Here is a 17656-nt window from a genome sequence, read left to right on the forward strand (position 1 = left end):
AAGTTCACTTCATGGCTTAATGCAACTCCCAGTCATAACTTAAATAGTACTTAGAGGAAACGCATCCTACAGAAACCGTTTTTCTGTACATTTGTTTACACTAATTTTAGCTAAACAGCAAGCTGAAGAAATAAATCTACTTACCTTCACCAAATGGGGAGCATCCTGCCTGTTCAGCTGGTATTGAGGCAACTGGTCACAGTGAACTATCCAGGTGTGGCTAAGTACTTGGGCTGCAGTCAATCTTTGATGTGGGTCAACATGAAGCATTTTTGAAACAAGGTCCTGTCATAAAGAGACAGCTCAAATAATAAAAAACCCTTAAGCTTTGTTAAGATCAGCTTTAAAACTGATTAAAACTGAAGATTTTAATAGTATAATATAGATAATATATATGCGTGTGCATACATATAAAATGTAACATTATGTATATATAATTTAATACATAATACACATAAACGTGCATGTATATAAAAACACATGTGCATATATTACATTATATATATGTAACATATAATACACATTAACATGCATATGTGCATGTGTAATATATACGTGCACACACACACACATATATATATGCATAAAATGTCAGTTTGAAACAGATGAAAAGCTGCACAGCAATGCCAATACTATATCTATTATGTGACCTACTGGAAATTAGGTCACAAAACAGGAAAAGTATCTAGTTAAGGGATGCAAAATACACAAGCAAGCATAAGAATAAGCATACTGGGCTGGACTAGAGACCCTGCTATATTGGGGACGGGGGAAGGCAATGGTAAATAGCAGATATTTAGGAAAGGAGCATCGAAAAAAGAACAACTGAGAAAATAGAGATGATCCTTTCCCTAGCATGTCTTCCGAGTTTCTAACAATCTTTCAAGGATTGCACAAGTTAGACGCTGAATTTTAGTACTCCTTTTAGCCATGAATGAACCCTCATTTTGCTGTGATACTTTTTCCCCCTTCCCAAACACCTTTTGCACTTATTTCACAATTAAATAGTGTATTGCATGAAAAGCTATTTTATTTTGTTTGGTTTATATCTTCTGCAGAAGATATTAACTGAAGGATCCTTGATTCCCTTAATACAGTCATCATATGAGAAAGAAGGAATTACTGTTTTGTTCTTGTCTTCTCAGTATCATTAGTGAAATGATCTCTCTCATCTGTCACTCAAGTCTTTTCAGCTGAAACATCCTATTCTGTTTACTCTCTTCCTATGGAGGGGACTATAAACTTCTGATCATGATTTCATTTCCTTTTGATACACCACACCCTTTTTAAATTCTATCTTTTTTGAAATACAGTGGTGAGAACTGTATACAACACAAGATATCAAAAAGATGAATTTACATGGCAGCATAGTATTTTTTAGGTGGTTTTAGATGTCAGTCTATCAGAAAGGGCAAAGCATAAATAGCATTTCTACATTAGATAGCCACTGTGGATTGCAATTAGATTTAAGATAATTTAATTTACATTAGCAGTGTCAGTTACATTTTCATACAAGATGTTCTTTGTTTTGTAATTCAAATCAAGAATCTAAACAAAGATATTATTAAAAAGGAAGGTAACAAGATTTTTTCACAACTGATGGAGTTTTAATTCATTCCAAACTCCCCAGTACAACTGAACAGAATGATTTTGAGGGAAGAAATAGCTGATGCTACAGGGTTAGTGTAAACATGTTTGTATAACAGGTTGATTTGTCATTCAAATGAATGACATGAATTGTGGAAAAATGGCTGATCTAACAGAACAGTAGAAAGCACAGCACAAATTCATCATCAAGACAGGGCAAAACGTGTAAATAAGTTCTCTGCAAACATTAGCACCTTACTGTAGCTGCACAGAAGGGCCATAAAGGCTATCATTACATACTTAAGTTCAGGGTTCATTTGCTGTATAAAATGTACTTAAAAAAAGTTGGCTAAATTTTTACTTTGTGCAAGGGTAGTAAGAGGAAAATATAATCACTTCAGTGCTTTTTATTTTTTAAGTAGATATGACACCCTTAAAGACCAAGAGTTCTTAAAGTACTTAAAAGAATAAACTGCTCAAATCCTAATGAAAGTCCATGAAACAAACTGTCTTGGGTAGTTCTGAAGAACTGACCCCAATTAAAGTCTGAATATATTTTTTTATTTTTCCTAGCTTGAATCAGTGAGGAATAGGGTATTTTGCATAATATTATCATTCTATTGATTTAGATTTTCTGGATGATTTCAAACATCATGCTTTCAAATGAAGTTTTATTACAGCATTTCTCAGGATGATTTTGTGCGTGTGTGTGTGGGGGAATACTGAAAAAATACACTAAATGTCTACAGAACTACAAATATACTTGTTAACAACTATGGTATAAAGGAACACGTTTTTCTTCCTACTGACTTCCTAGTGACTGACTGTTGAAACATGAAGGGATCATAATTAGGAAATGATCTTTTACGTATAAAAAGGATCAGCTCAGTACTTTAAAATAACAACGGGCAAAATTTACCAAATCATGTAAGATATCATATATGCAACAGAAGCAACGTGTTACATTGAAATCCATTTCTCATCCCCCAAAGAACAAAATAAATACACTTGCCTTAGCTGTCTCTGAAACTGTATTCCAATAACCACCGCTGAGAGAGAACTTTCCACTACCTATTCGGGCCAAAATCTCCTCTGGGGTATCATCAGGACCATTCGCAAAAGGAGTGTAGCTAATTAACCAAACAATTTCAATGTTAACTTCCATAATCTGGACCTCAATTGTTATTATAAACTTGATCACAATATTCAGCATGTTCAGCATAATTATAGGTAACACACAGACAGATATTTACATGCCACTAGCTGTAGTCAAATTAGCTGTTAAAAGAAATTATTCCTAGGAGGTGAAAATGCATGACAGATAATGACTGAAGATCTGTTCTTACTGTATTCCCCATATATTGGTTCTAAAAAAACAGATTTTTTTTTTTCTATATCCAGTTTACTGGTGGTTCTGAATTACAAAAAGAAATCCTTAAGCATTTTATCTTAGTGAAATAATAAAACAAGCTGTTATAAAATGAAATGTGAAGACTTTATAACCGATCTGAAGAACAATATGTGCTGATTTGATCCTAGAGGAAGCAAGGTGCAGCAATTTTACTTGCTTCACTATAAGCACTCTTGCTGCTAATGAAACAGCCTCAATCAAAAATGAGAATTATATATATATTTTTAAAACAAATGTGTTTGCTGACTTTGACTAAGAGTTAACATCATCAGGGACATTTTAGCATTTTAAATAAGTTACAATGAGAATAATCCAGCCTAAAGATAATCTATTGGCCAGGTGCAATAATAACTATTTTTGAACTTGAGGAACTATTGTTCAACTTTTTAATCATCATCTTTTGTAAAAATCATTCTGTTGCATATAATAAATGTATTTCTATTGCATGTATTATATCCTAACTGCATTATTCCAAGCTATCCAATGGCTGACTTGCATACTATCATGCTTTGAAACATGCTACATATATATTTCCCTCAACATACATGTTGCTGCTTAATCAGCTACTTTTCACATGAAACAATTCTTACTCCTAAATCATTATGAAGCAGAAACTAGACTCCTAAAATGAGACACGAGCAGCTAAAAATTCTTTGCATCAGTCTCTGCAAACTTGGATTCTACTAAAGCCAAAGCACATGCAACTCTCACTCCCACTGAAGCCAGTCAAATACAAGATTAATTAATGCCTCGATGGAAACATCTTCAACAGCGGACCTACAATTATTATTCTTTTTGTTTACACAGGTTTGCTATTCTAAAGCAAATAAAAATATGTGAAAAATATTCTTACCCAGTAAGCATGGTATAAAGTAGAACACCAAGGCTCCATATGTCACATGCAGCATCATAACCTTGCCTCTTTAAAACCTGAAGGAGACAAATACTTTTCTGCAAAAAATGCTTAGGGATGCTTTGATTATGCCATAAAAATAGTGATATCTCAAACATTTATTGTTTCTAAAGTGATTGCACTCTTTGTACAAGAACGAGACAAACATCTAACAAGTAAAAAAAAAAATCAAAATAAATCAAGGCATGTAAGTTAGCCTGGTATTTACCTCTGGTGCGACAAAATTTGCTGTATAACATGGAGTCATCAGAAGACCATTTTCTGCTCGCAGTTGTTTCGCAAAGCCAAAATCACAAATTCGAATTGATTCTGGATTACCAGATTCATCAACATAAAGAATATTGCTAGGTTTCAGATCTCTGTGAACAACCTAAAAAACAAAACAAAACAAACCACTAAATATGATAAGCTAAACATAGGAAAGGGCTTTCTATTATAAGTATCTATTCTGCTACTTAGTGTCAAATTCCCATCAGCAATCAATTTCCAGTTTCTAATCTCAACTGCAGTACTCTAATACTCAGTGCTACCCAGAGTACCATAATTCTAATGTGGAAACTCGAATTATAAAAAAGAGTATTTATTTGTACAAAAAATTTTTCAAGATGCCTTGTTCCTATTGGGGTGTGTGTGTATACATATATATATGAATTTTTTATTTTTAACATGCCTAACTAGAAGGCTCTTTAGATCAGAATCTTTGGCTAGCAATGTCTTCTGGAGTTATGGATGTCCGTAGGTGCTGATATGCCCCTGTGCCATGTAACCACACTCCAGTTACTGCAGGAGTAGCTTTCTGTATTCCCTTCCATTCATTCAGATAATCTAAACTGATCTCAATGCAAACATTTCAAGCCTGGCTAAGGAGGAATTTTAATACAGCTCTGCCAAAAAATAATAAAATATCAATGATATATTCGTCTAATGGAATAGCATTTCATAAAAGTTGGTACTAGTTCCCAAATGGCTGTTTTGTAGGGGTTTGAGTTGCAAAATGCTTGAGAAAAAACACAGAAGTTGCTAGAGTTCTGGGAGAATGAACTTAGTCTTATTTGAAGATATGTAATAATGAACCTTAATAAAACCTGGTGTGTGTAATGACACTTTTTGAAATCAGATGACCTACTACACTTTCCGAACAAGACAAATTATCCCAAAAGTCTCAGGAGAAGACTTTGTTCTCTGTAAAGAAAAAGCTATATATCTCTGCACACAGTATAATGGATTTAAACTACCTCTATCGGAGATTTAAACAGACCTACTATGAAGACCTTTATCTTCCTGACTGTCCTATATAATTTGATTACTACTAAATGCAGATTTTCATGATTAAATTTAAATGGAAGATTCATTTACTCTTGGAAAAGACTGTGGTGAAGTGTTTCAAGAATGTAATCACATTAGAACAAGAAGATACCCCAAATCTCCCCAGAGTAAGTTATGAACAGAATTAGAAGATACATGCACTCTTCCCAAAAACTTTGTGTTCTAGAAAACAAGAAGCATGATGAGACCTAGAAATAAAAGACTGCAGCTGGGTCTGCAGTTTGCAAATCCACTTAATAGAGTAAGTCTACTTAGTAGAGGCTTTTTCCACTATGCAAATACTTTGCAAGTACAAGATTTAACAAAATAGATACTTAAAAGTCTTGGAAATGAGCACCTTGTGAGCTGAAAGCTACAAAACTATCTTAACAGGGCTAGAGTTGGAACAGTAGATGTTAAGGGGAACATCCTGGTTTGAAGTGTCAGATAACACATGGAAGAACTGGCTCCTGGCAGCCCTTGTTCTTTGGTGTTTAGATAGATTAGAATCCTTTCTTTCTAAGTAATAACAAACATGAAGCAGAAGAAAAATCACTTTCATTGCAGTTGTTTTTTCGAGACAGCTCCTCAAAAGGGTAGAGAGATGGGCAACAGAAACAGCACAGGACTGGATGGAAGATTTGGCAGACTACTTCTGGAACCAGTCTGTCCTTGAGTTTCACAATTTTTGGAAGGGGAAGCAATTCTCAAGTCAAAGGAAGAGCGAGTAAGCATAACATTCTCGTTCAAGTCCAAACCCTAACTCCTAAGCACTCCATCAAAAAGTTTATGCGAAAAAGTAAATAAAATACCTTCCTGTATTAAGCTACTTTCCCAATGATGATTTTTAAAAAGATGTCAGCTTGTTTAGATTATATTGACACTTTGCACAGGAATAATATTTTATTTTGCAGCAACAAAATAGAGCAGAAGAAAATGCAGGATGTTTCAGTTCTTTATTTTTTAGTAACATATTTTTGATTAGCAGCCCCAATCTACCAGTATGCATAAGTATTCTGCTCCAAGATGACATGATACTTCTTGTTTATCCTTATTATGATATCTATTGTGCTGGTTTGGCAGGATTCCATTAAATCCGATTAATGAAGAAGGCCAAGAACCTTAGGCATACTAGTTTACAAAAAAAACAAAAAACAAAAAAAATAGAACCAAACAATTTGTGTGAAGACTGAAAACTTGTTTCAGCACTATCTGTGGAAAAAGCCCTTAATTCTTATATACAAGCCTTAATACATTTTAGAATGGCTTGGGTGAGAGTTGAAGTATGGCTTAATCTAAGAAGGAGGATTTTGTTGCTTCCTTAGCTAAATTTTCAGCTCAGAAGTCTCCTATGAGTGTCCACGAAGGACTGCAGGGTCATAATGAAGGGAATGATCTTCTGGGAAGTGCTGTAGAGTCTGCACATAGATTTGTAGACTGTCAAACCAGACATTGCCTACTAACATATTCAAACGAGCTCCTCTGGCTTCCAAAGGAGTTACAAAAAGAAAATCTGCTGAAGATGGGGAAGACTTCCCCAGACAAAAGTCAGACTCCTAGTGGTAACTATTTACATGTATTGCAATCCTTTGTGCTGAATGATACTTAAAATAAGGAAATGTGAGAACTTCTGAAAGTTAAACCCATAAAAAGTTTCAAAAAGTACATGATCTAATGCAAATTAAAATTCCAGCATTTACAGAGATCTATAGATAAAGATCTAAAATCCTAAACAAACAGAAATACCCTCCCAAGCCCTTTCCCACACACCCAAAATCTCCTACTTGACATTGTAGGCACTGGGCCTTTTGTAGTCAAGTAAGAATGAACTGAGTTACGATTGGTGCTATTCTATTTTTTATGCTTCTGCGCAGAAGGTTTCAAGGTTTATTCATAATTCCCACAAAGGCTGCTGGCCAAAGATTCCAGCCCTGTGCACACAGGTTCAAATAAAAAACTATACACATAAATAAGTGCTTGAATAAAGTGATGCATCACACAGGAAGGTACACCAGATAATTTTGACTGTAAATTTTCTGAAATAGTAGCTCCCAGAAAAATAAGGACAAAGTATGCTGAATTACTGTTACATTTCTTACAGCAATTTGAGTACTATTCATTCTGAAGCTTCTTTTCTCTCAGATAATAACATTAAGTGTTAGCAACTTGTCTTTTTCCCTGCACCCTTATTTTCTACCTCTTCCCTATCCTATTTTCTCATTTAAAAATGCAACAGGATTTGTCATTCTTGCCATGTAATTGCCACGCTTGCCCTCTCTATCTCTGAATTACTTTATCTGTCTCTAAGTTAACTTTTTGAAGCACTAATATATTTTGTTTGCTAACAGTCCACTACAGCTTCCTGACCCTATGGTGCAGGAGTTACAAGATGAAAATCACATTCTTCAGAACCAAGAAGAGGAAGGAAGTAATAGGTAGAAAATAACAGATTTTCAGGGTCCATCATAGGATGGGGTTGGGAGTACATTAGGCCCCATGACTACACAGCAGTGCTGGTCCCAGTGATTCCTCCTGGCTTACTTCCTCCCATATCCTCTCTATCATAGTCATTAGCTGCACATTCCCCACAACTGCTTAGAGGTGCATGTAGGACAAGAGAAACAGTGATGTCATCTCTGCTTCTTTGAAACCTACAGAATCCATGAGGTTTCAGCAAAAATTTCTGTTGCAATGTAATTATTCACCAGAAATTATTTAGCTACTGCACAGAAGAGCACAAAGATGCAGGTTTACATATCTGAAAGAATACTAGCCATTTTATGCTTTTTGTCCGAGATGAACACTTACCCCTTGTGCATGGAGGTATTCAACTGTTTTTGTTATTGTGAACAAGACAGCACTAGCTTCCCGTTCTGAGAAAAATTTTTGCCTAAGAATTTTATCCAGCAGTTCTCCTCCTTTCATAAGTTCTGTTACTACATATACATATTTTCCATCATCGTACACCTGCAAAAAATAAAGATGTAAACTTTAAAAATATTTATTCTCTTCTATCTTCCTGTGAAATGCATAGGTAGTGCAGGTGGGTCCACAAGCTGTTTTGATTAGATGAGTCACTTTAATTACTTTTCCCTTATTTCCTCTCCCCACATACTATTCAAACATTATTCATCTTCAAACACAAAACTTTCTACAAAAAGTATTAGGTACTGTAACGTAATAACACAAAAATACTGGCAGTAAATGCTTAATGCCAAAAAAGGATGAATAATATGTAGGATTCTCCAAGCGGCTTTACTGAAACAAATTCAACTACACATGGGAGAAACGAAAAAGAGGTAACAAATGGAGACTATTCTAGTTAAAGTGTAATTACAGTTAATTCTAGAAGCAATTGTTGCACCAAATTACAAACATGAACAGGGATCATTCCAAGTGAACAGTCATACACTATAAAAAAAATAAAGTTCACCTCAGATAATATCTCTGTGAACACTGAAGTTCATTCACAAAAAGTTACTATGATGAAAGCCTATGACTTGCACATTACTCTGCACATAAAGCCTATTCCAAACTCTGAAATCAATGTATACCCTTATGCCCATATTTTTAATTATGGAAAATTGCTTAAGTGACTGTCAATTTTCATGTGGCTTTTATCTTCTTAGGTAATAGTTGAGAAATGGGCAGAGAGGAACCTCATGAAGCTCAAAGGCAAGTGCCAAGTCTTGCACCTGGGGAGGAAAAACTCCAGGCATCAGCACAGGTTGGGGGCCAACTGTCTGGAGAGCAGCTTTGCAGAGAAGGACCTGGTGGCCCTGGTGACACCAAGTTGACCACGGGCACCTTCATAACAAAGAAGGCCAACAGTATCCTGGGCTGCATTAGGCAGAGCATTTCCAGCAGGTCGAGGGAGGTGATCCTTCCCCTCTACTCAGCCCTGGTGAGGCCCCATCTGGAGTGCTGGGTCCAGGTCTGGGCTTCCTACTACAAGAGAGATATTGAGCTACTGGAGAGAGTCCAGCGGAGGGCTACTAAGATGATTGATGGACTGGAGCATCTCTCATGCGAAGACAGGTGGAGAGAGCTGGGACTGTTCAGCCTGGAAAAGAGAAGGCTCAGGGGGATATTTTCAACTTGTATAAATATCTGATGAGAAGGTGTCAAGAGGACAGAGCCAGACTCTTCTCAGTGGTGCCCAGCGACAGGATAAGAGGCAATGGGCACAAACTGAAACACAGGAAATTGTCTGATCATAAGAAAATGCTTCTTCTCTGTGGGAGGGACTAAGCACTCACACAGGTTGCCCAGAGAGATTGTGGAGTCTCCGTCCTCAGAAATATTCAAAATCTGACTGGACATGGTTCTGGGAAACCTGCTGTAGGTGACTCTAGGTGGACTGGAGGATCTCCAGAGGTCCCCCTCCAGCCCCATCTTCCATAATTCTGTGAAATTATTTGTGCTATCACCAGGGGGCACTACAGACTCTAAACTATACAGAAACACATTTTAATTGAATACTTAAGCATTTCATTTCAGTTGCAATTCCTTGGGGTTTTAAATTAAATTTAACTCAGAAATTGGTTTCTGCTTTAGAGAAACCTTTTACAGACTGCTCCCTATTATTTCAATACATACTTTTTCATGATGAAGTTCTCTTGTTTAACACATGTGAAATAACTAGTTTGTGTTTAAGCAAAAACAGTTGTCCAAGGTGCAGTGAAATAAATTTAGGAATAGATAACTCCATTAAGAAAAAAGTTATTCCAATTTCCTCCTCTTAAACGGTCTGGCAAATACAGGCTACTAAACACTTGGAATAACCAAAATTTACTTCAGTTTGAAAATTGAAAATTTCTAAGGTTAGAAGTTTCTGTGCTTTTAAGTATACTAAAAAAATCATTTCCTCACAAAGAAAAAAGAGGAAAGGTGTTTAATAATTCTGCAGACTTTATAAGCTTATGTTCTTAAGGAGAGGGAGACATGACAGGTTTCTATGATCTCATTTAACAATTTTTCTCCTGAAATACAAATGACTGAAGATCATCTGAATGCATTTGTATTACAACTTTAAATATTATACAACATTAAAAAGCAGAATTACATAATTCTAGATACTAAAATGGCATTTTAGAATCAAAGCATTTTTTTTTTTTAATAGGCATAAATCCTGGTAAAACAGAAAGAAAGATGCTTGATTCATTCTGACACTATGAAGCACACACATTCAAGCATTACAAAGGGACAAAACAAAATGTGGATTGGATACTATTCTATCTGCTACCCCCTTGCTGGTCCTGTCTGGCTGAAAAAAACAACCAACCAAAAAAGCCCCTCTACCCCACCCCCTTAAAATCTCTCTAATGGTACTATCAACATAATTGTCTAATCTCAGGAAGCTGTTTGTACTGAATAAATGCTATTGAAATTTCTTTGACAGTTAAGCGCACAGTATTATGCTGAAATGGTAAACGTGATGCCAGTTTTTAAACTCCTGGGAGATCCCAAGGACTGCTAAAGATCAGTCAGTACATCATCTCTACCAGGCAAACTGGAAAAAGCTATAGTGAAAAATCAGATGATGTAGACAACATGAATAAAATATAATCTAATGGACAGAGCCATGGCTTTTTAAAGTAAAATTATATTTCACATAAATGTATTAGGAGTTTTTTGAAGTTATAAGAACTTGGACAGGGAAACTGGGTTGATGTAATGTATTCAGGTTTCCAAAAAGCTTCTGAAAAGGTTCTTCATCCAATGCTTTAAGTCATTTAATTCAAAAGAGGACAAAAGTTCTGTTATAGAAGAGTAACTAATGACACATTAAAAAAAAAAAGTAAAATACACATAACGGTCTGCCACAGGAAGTTCCTAGGTAATGGATTGTTGGAAGCTGTGTGCTTCCTTAATCCTTACACTGTTTCCTAGGCATCCATTACTGACCACTGTCAGAGGCAGGATATTGGATAAGGACATCTGATTTAGCACAATATAGCTCCTTCTTTTGTTTTAATGCCATGTAACTGAAAGAGACCACTGATAACAATCATAAGAAAAAAACCCAGAGGATCCTGTATTACAGAAAGAATTTGGTGTTCTGAATATCCACTGTTTCAATACAAACACCTTCAGAGTTAAATTACATAAATAAGGCTAAGTCAGAACAAAAATTTCCATCCTAAGTCAAATATTACTGCATTTATTCTGGAGTTGCAAGGAAAGTAAGAAAGTAATTATTTCTTGCAGAAGAAACATTTCCCAAGACAAGCACTTAGAAATGCTGAAACAGTATATTTTGGCACTTCAAAATAGAAACATTTAATTTTTGGTTGTGGAACTGAATGAAAAGCAAGTCAAATCAACACTAAGTTAAATCTTTGTAATAATATCTCGTGTTCTCAATGAGTTTGAGGTCCTAATGCCCCCCCCCCCACACACATTTTTTCTTCTGCAAGTTGTAATAGAGCACCAATATATTGTGGAAAACGCAAGGAATTTGACGAATGGATCTATATGAAAACTGAAAACTTACTTAAAACAATGTTTTGTTCCTGCTGTAGTGGATATCATATGAGTTCCTAATACAAATGAATCCCAGATCTCTTTCCTTACACTGGGCATATTTCCATAAACTTTCCCTAAAAAATTGCTCTTGAGTAGAAACAAGCAAAAATTATACTACTGTCTTCACTTCCTTTATGGAACATCTGTGACATGTAATTTGTAATCTCTAAGGTTAAGAAGTGATATGCAACTATAATACACTAACGGATGTCTATCATTCTACTTACATCTTTTAGGGTAATAATATTTGGATGTTGTCCATAGCGCAGTAGGATTTCAATTTCCTCTGTTGGATCTCTTTTACTCTTGTCAATGATCTGTAACATCAAATAGATATGTAGGCATCATTTTTTGGAACATTAAACAGCACAATACTTCAGTGTGCTTATTAGTATAAACATAAAAACTGTATTTACCATTGTTGGCAAACAGTATGGATTATAACCAAGACCAAGTTTCCTAATTGAACAGCAAAACAAAGCAAAGAATGATGGAAAAACATGCAGAATCTCTCAGTTCAAAACAGTTTTGGTGGATAGATGGATTCCTCAGGTTGGGATAAATATGCAAGTTTGGTGGTAAGACTTCAGTCACCCACCATTTAATAAAATAGAAAGTTCTCGACTTGACATGAGATAGTGGTTTGACAATGCTAATGTACTGATGTTTACAAAGCCAATCCCAAACAAACATTTAGTGCAGCAAAAAACAAAGGATGACAGTGCTAGAGTCAAAAATTAGAAAAAGGAAAAATCATCTATAGTTAATTCAGATAAACATCCTATTATGAAAAGTTCATTTGAATCTCTGGAGACTTGCTATCAGGCTCTGAAGTTCTCCCTGTGCAAACAAAACACAACACATCAGCATCATCCTAGCACACTAGACACTCATTGCCTTAGTCTTTCCTTATGATTTCTTGAGAAGAGAAGCCACAAGAGAGGCAGCACAAAATAGCCCTAAGAGAGAAGGAAGCGCAGCAGTCTTAATTGTTAAGGCCCAGAGAAAGAGCAGTCAAGCAAATTCTTTCCTTTCGGTTTCAAGAAATTACTCCAAATTGCAAGCAAAGAAGTCAAATCTGTTCCTGGCCAGAACCAGAATAATGAAAAGTATGCAAACACCACATTGAAATTGGAGGGTTTCCACTTGGCAATCTGTGTACAAGAATACAGCAAAACATACTTATCTTTGTATTTTACATATTTGAGTAGTAAGTTATTCAACAATTCAAAAAAATCCCTGCTTCAATAACAGTGTTTTAAAGGAAAAAAATAGGGTTTTAAGTCTGCTAACCTATATGCCTGCTTTCAAGGTAAGTATTCAGCTCCCAGTGTTATATAGAATGACAATAAAAAACAAACCTATCATTCCATTTTTGTGAACTCTACTGATTTCAGTAAGAAAGATTTTAATGCTTTCAAAGAAGAGTTAAAAATCCTGACAGAATAACACTGAAATAACATTAGAAACCCTGTTAAAAACTAGCAGAAAGACAGAGTTGAAGTTTATTCTGGAAGACAAACTAGACAAGAGTACTGTTAGGAACATGTATCTGACAATCTGTGAATCTACTTTGGAAGCAAAAAAAAAGTTTAAACAAACATAATCAATTACAGTTTTTAGAAATGATGAAAAGCAACACAGGCCTTTCAGAGTACATTTCCTTCTAGAAGCAGTCATGTAACTCCCATTCTTACTGGAATTACATAGGTGTTTCAAAGACTGAAGATTGCTTTTCACCACCCAAATCAATATATAGATAACAAAACTATTGCAATGCTACATAAACATTTGCCAGTAAATAGTTTGCTTAAATATTAAAATTCCCATTGGTATCTAAAACATTTTCATTTTAATAAAATTATTTTAAGTTTGCTATGTTCTTTATGGCATATTAACAATGACTGAAGGCTATAATGCTAAATCCTGAAAAACATGCAGTGTGTTTTAAAACAAAGTAGTTACCTTTACAGCATATTCCATGTTTGAAGCTTTATGAATACATCTCTTGCAGATAGAGTAAGACCCAACTCCAATATCTTCCTTTACTTCATATCCATCAGTAAACTGAATGCTGTTCCTGTGCAACTGCTACCAAAATAACATTATCAATTGATGAATATTCTAAAACATGTTACTGACATTTATATTAAGAATAAGTTACCCAGTTTCTACTGATTTGCTTCTGATTTTGAACTGATGGCTGTACTAGGTCAAAGTGTTTTCAATAGCCCACTACCTTCTATTTGAGATTAGCACAAGGTAAATTATACATTAGACACATTGTAAATAATGAATGCTTTATTTTAGGAACTGACAATGTAACATTTCTGGTTACTCATCTATTAAAGATAGAACGTCCAAGAGAAAGACCACCAGAAGACTATAGTTAATGCTAGAAAAGCACCACGGTTCCTATTATCCACATAGATGAATGGTAAAGTCTATTTCTTTGCATGTGAAATGCTATCTGGGAAATATAGATGTACTGAATATAAACAGAATAACTGGAAACAGCAAGTATTCATAGGAGCAGGAGTTGAAAAACATTCAGAGAAATAAAAAGCAGAAAGAAGGGGAAGTGTTCACTCTTGTATGGGAAGGAAATGGTGTTTTGGTGTAAAGGAACAGTTGGAGTTTGTGCAAAGGATGCAAAGCATTTACAGGAAACCATCTGGGTATCCTGCAGCAGAGAAAAGAGGAAATTGTAGTGAGGAAGCGGTTGAGGGGCACAGAGGAAAGGCAGTAGAGAAATAGAGACTTTTAAAGAGAAGGAAACCACATACAAAGTGAAAGAAATTCATCCACAGAACTATGCAAGAAAGAAGGAGCACAGTAAAGCTTGTAGAAACTGTTAGCAGAAGTCATTCTAATGTGTATACCAAATCAGACAGCTTCTGATAAAATAAATGAGCATCTAAATGAGCATAAAAGAGCATCTAAAACCCTTAAAATTTAACAGTTTATTAAAAGTGAAATAGGTAATGTACAAATAAGCATATTATGCCTATTCTAGACATAGTAAAAGGATTAGGCAAGAAATACAAGAGCTATTCATGTTCTGAACAAACAGCTTTTCAAGCATTAACCTTCTTAGACATTTGCAAAATATGCTTACAATGAAAACAAACAAACCCAGTCTTACAGGATATCATTTTAGTTCCTACCTACACACCAATAAGAAGAAATTTTCACCACATAATGAATTTTCCTCTGTAATTAGAATTACTGAAAGCAGAAACAGGTGGTAGAAATACAATTTTTACTGAGGTCTTTCATCTTCCTTTCGTGTAGACAGGTATGCTTTTTTCCTTTAGGTAACACTCTCCAATGACAAAGCATGTTTTCAAAATGACCTCAGTCTTTTAAGGAGGCAAGGCATGCCTCTCCCTCATTCTAGCTTGAGGTCATCCTTTCTTGTCTCATAGACACCTGCATGCAACTAAAGCTTTGTTGTCCAAAAATAAGCAGCACTGACAGTAATAGAATATATAAGAACAGCAGCCACTTTAGGCTATTAAAAGCAACAACCTCACAATTATTAATACAGGAGACTGTATTGGAGCCACTCTAATACTGCTAAGAAGCCAAAGCTTGTGCCTGTACTACAACACTGACTTCTATGATACACTGAAACAGTCAAAAAATATCACAGATTAACACATTCACTTAATGTGGCTTGTGAAGGACTGATTACATTCATACTTCATAGATTCTAAAATACAAAGCAGTCCAAAACACCCAGATATGCTAACTTACAATTGTATTCTAGTGTTTCTTACCTGCATTATAGGAAACAACTGATATATTCTTGCATAAGAGAAAATGATCAAAATATCTGCTGTTTCACCCCTACCTTAGTAGCCACGGCCTGATAGTCTAGAGGCTTAAAAAATTATTACAGTTCAGATGATAGAATGTTTTCATTTAAGGGTTGATGCCCATGCCTGTTCACACCTTTGGCTGCTCAGTAATGAAACAGGTCCTGCATCTTCAGAGATCTTGTTTACTTAAAATAATCTGAGCTTCAGTTTTCTTGCATAAGGCTGATAATGACTTTGTCATGATACTTCATCTTATATGAAGGAAACCCCCCCTCCCCCCACCGTGAGAGACGGAAACACTGCTTTATTGCCCATTTCTCAGCAAAAGTACTCACCTGGACAATTGAATGAACTCCAACTGTCTGCATTGCTTGGCTTTCATCATCTGATGCAATAGCTACAAAACTAAATCCCCGAAAAAGTTGATGTGCATTAGCACTAGGTGGAATACCAGGTGAATCTGAAAAAACACACATCATCTACTTACAAATGCAACAAGCAGAGTTTTTAAATCAAAGAGACGAAATTACGTCAATATTTTATTACATAAACCAGTACTTTGACAAAATATTTACATATAGCAGCATATTTACACTTAGGGAGGACAAATACTCAAATTTGGTAACACCCTGATTAGTAAAGACAAAATTTCCTATCTGATATTGAATAGATCAGAGTAAAACTATGCAGAGATATTGATAGCACTGAAACGGCAGCTTTACCACCCAAAGTCTGAAATGACCAGGTTTCTACATATGCATAGCGTGTAGAATCACCACCATAAATTAAATGAAGCCATAGGATACAGTCTTTGAAGACAGACAGACAAGCATAATGTTATTGATTGAAAGAATGAGATTACTCAGATATGTTCAGTTTTACTTATGTGTATGTTTTATGGCTGAGGACTATTTTCTATTTATTTTTACATTAGACAACTCAGTAGTCCCTCTGATATATTTATGCCAAAGACCACAAAAACTTTATGAATAATTGAAATTAGTCTTTGAGCATGTATTTAGTCCAGCAGCAACTAGAAGAACATGACACTTCACAAAGTTTATCAGTGTTTCTAAATTTTGAATATGTAAATTGTTCAGTTTTGTTTATTTTTACCTTTTGGAGTTTTTGCTGTAAACTCAGGATCAAAATAAAATGTATCTTCAGGTCTGCCAGTTGCAGGTTTAAAAGGGGGATGAATTTCTCTCCTGTACAATTTCTGAGAAGAAGTTATAGGCCAGAGTGGATTAAAAAGTTAAACTACACCACCAAATGCTATTTTACTATGAAATTTATTAAATTATTTTTGAATTGAATACTCACATTCCAGTCTATTTTTGAAAAAAATGGATGTCTCTTAATTTCTTCAACCCCATCTGGACCTGCTCCTTTTATAAGGAAGAAAAATGGCTATGATTATTTTCTTCTTGGTCAGAAGAATGCCTAGCTAACAATTTTATTTCTTATTTTTACTGCATTAGTTTTTGAAGCATGAATAGCAAAAATGACATAATATTTTGCTGATCATTAGAAAAAACAGTAAATAGACCAAATATGTTCTTGCTTCAGAGTCCATTTTACACTTGACTAAACTTAGTCATTCTAATGATCATTTATTTGATCAACTTTACAGTCAATTCAAAGCCAGCTAATTTAAAATATTCCATTAAACACTTCACCTAATCTGTTTGCTGGGTTTCTTTTGAAGAGCATTCTGAGAAGACTCTGTGCTTCAGGACTCAAAAACTGGGGCATTCCAAGTTTGGCCCTATACAACAAAAATAATTAATAACATACAAGCATATTAAGGTAAGGATTAACTTTGCATTCCCCCCACCCTACATCATTCGACACATTCATATCAAGCAAAATAATGTCACCGAGATATTGGCTTCAGACATCAGAGATGGAGCAAAAGTGCTGTCAGTCATGTAGATATATAATTTCAAATTGTCCATTTTCAGTACTGACTCAGGAACATAAGTGAAGAATAATGTTGTAAAAAAAAGGCAAAGAAGAATAGTTACTGGATAAAAGTTTACAATTTTGTAAATCTTTAGTCTATTTTGATCCATTTTTAAGTGTACT

At 35.1% G+C, this 17656-nt stretch overlaps 1 protein-coding gene across 4 annotated transcripts in view; it reads right to left on the bottom strand.

The window, feature by feature from the left end:
• Positions 1 to 17656, bottom strand: part of RPS6KA3 (ribosomal protein S6 kinase A3) — an 81670-nt gene that overhangs the window by 5018 nt on the left and 58996 nt on the right. For 2 of the 4 annotated variants that reach the window (XM_067297172.1, XM_067297166.1), the window contains 11 exons: positions 17248 to 17336; positions 16892 to 16956; positions 16685 to 16787; positions 15904 to 16028; positions 13710 to 13835; positions 11972 to 12061; positions 8025 to 8183; positions 4120 to 4281; positions 3852 to 3928; positions 2600 to 2717; positions 145 to 285 (listed from right to left, as the gene is read on the bottom strand). In XM_067297172.1, coding sequence (XP_067153273.1) covers positions 145 to 285; positions 2600 to 2717; positions 3852 to 3928; positions 4120 to 4281; positions 8025 to 8183; positions 11972 to 12061; positions 13710 to 13835; positions 15904 to 16028; positions 16685 to 16787; positions 16892 to 16956; positions 17248 to 17336 — 1255 coding nt within the window. Of the gene's footprint in view, positions 1 to 144; positions 286 to 2599; positions 2718 to 3851; positions 3929 to 4119; positions 4282 to 8024; positions 8184 to 11971; positions 12062 to 13709; positions 13836 to 15903; positions 16029 to 16684; positions 16788 to 16891; positions 16957 to 17247; positions 17337 to 17656 lie in introns of those variants that run through there. The other 2 variants (XM_067297162.1, XM_067297170.1) reach the window with 2 other exon arrangements.

The sequence above is a fragment of the Apteryx mantelli genome, chromosome 1 (assembly GCF_036417845.1).
Source record: "Apteryx mantelli isolate bAptMan1 chromosome 1, bAptMan1.hap1, whole genome shotgun sequence".
Lineage (NCBI taxonomy): Eukaryota > Metazoa > Chordata > Aves > Apterygiformes > Apterygidae > Apteryx > Apteryx mantelli.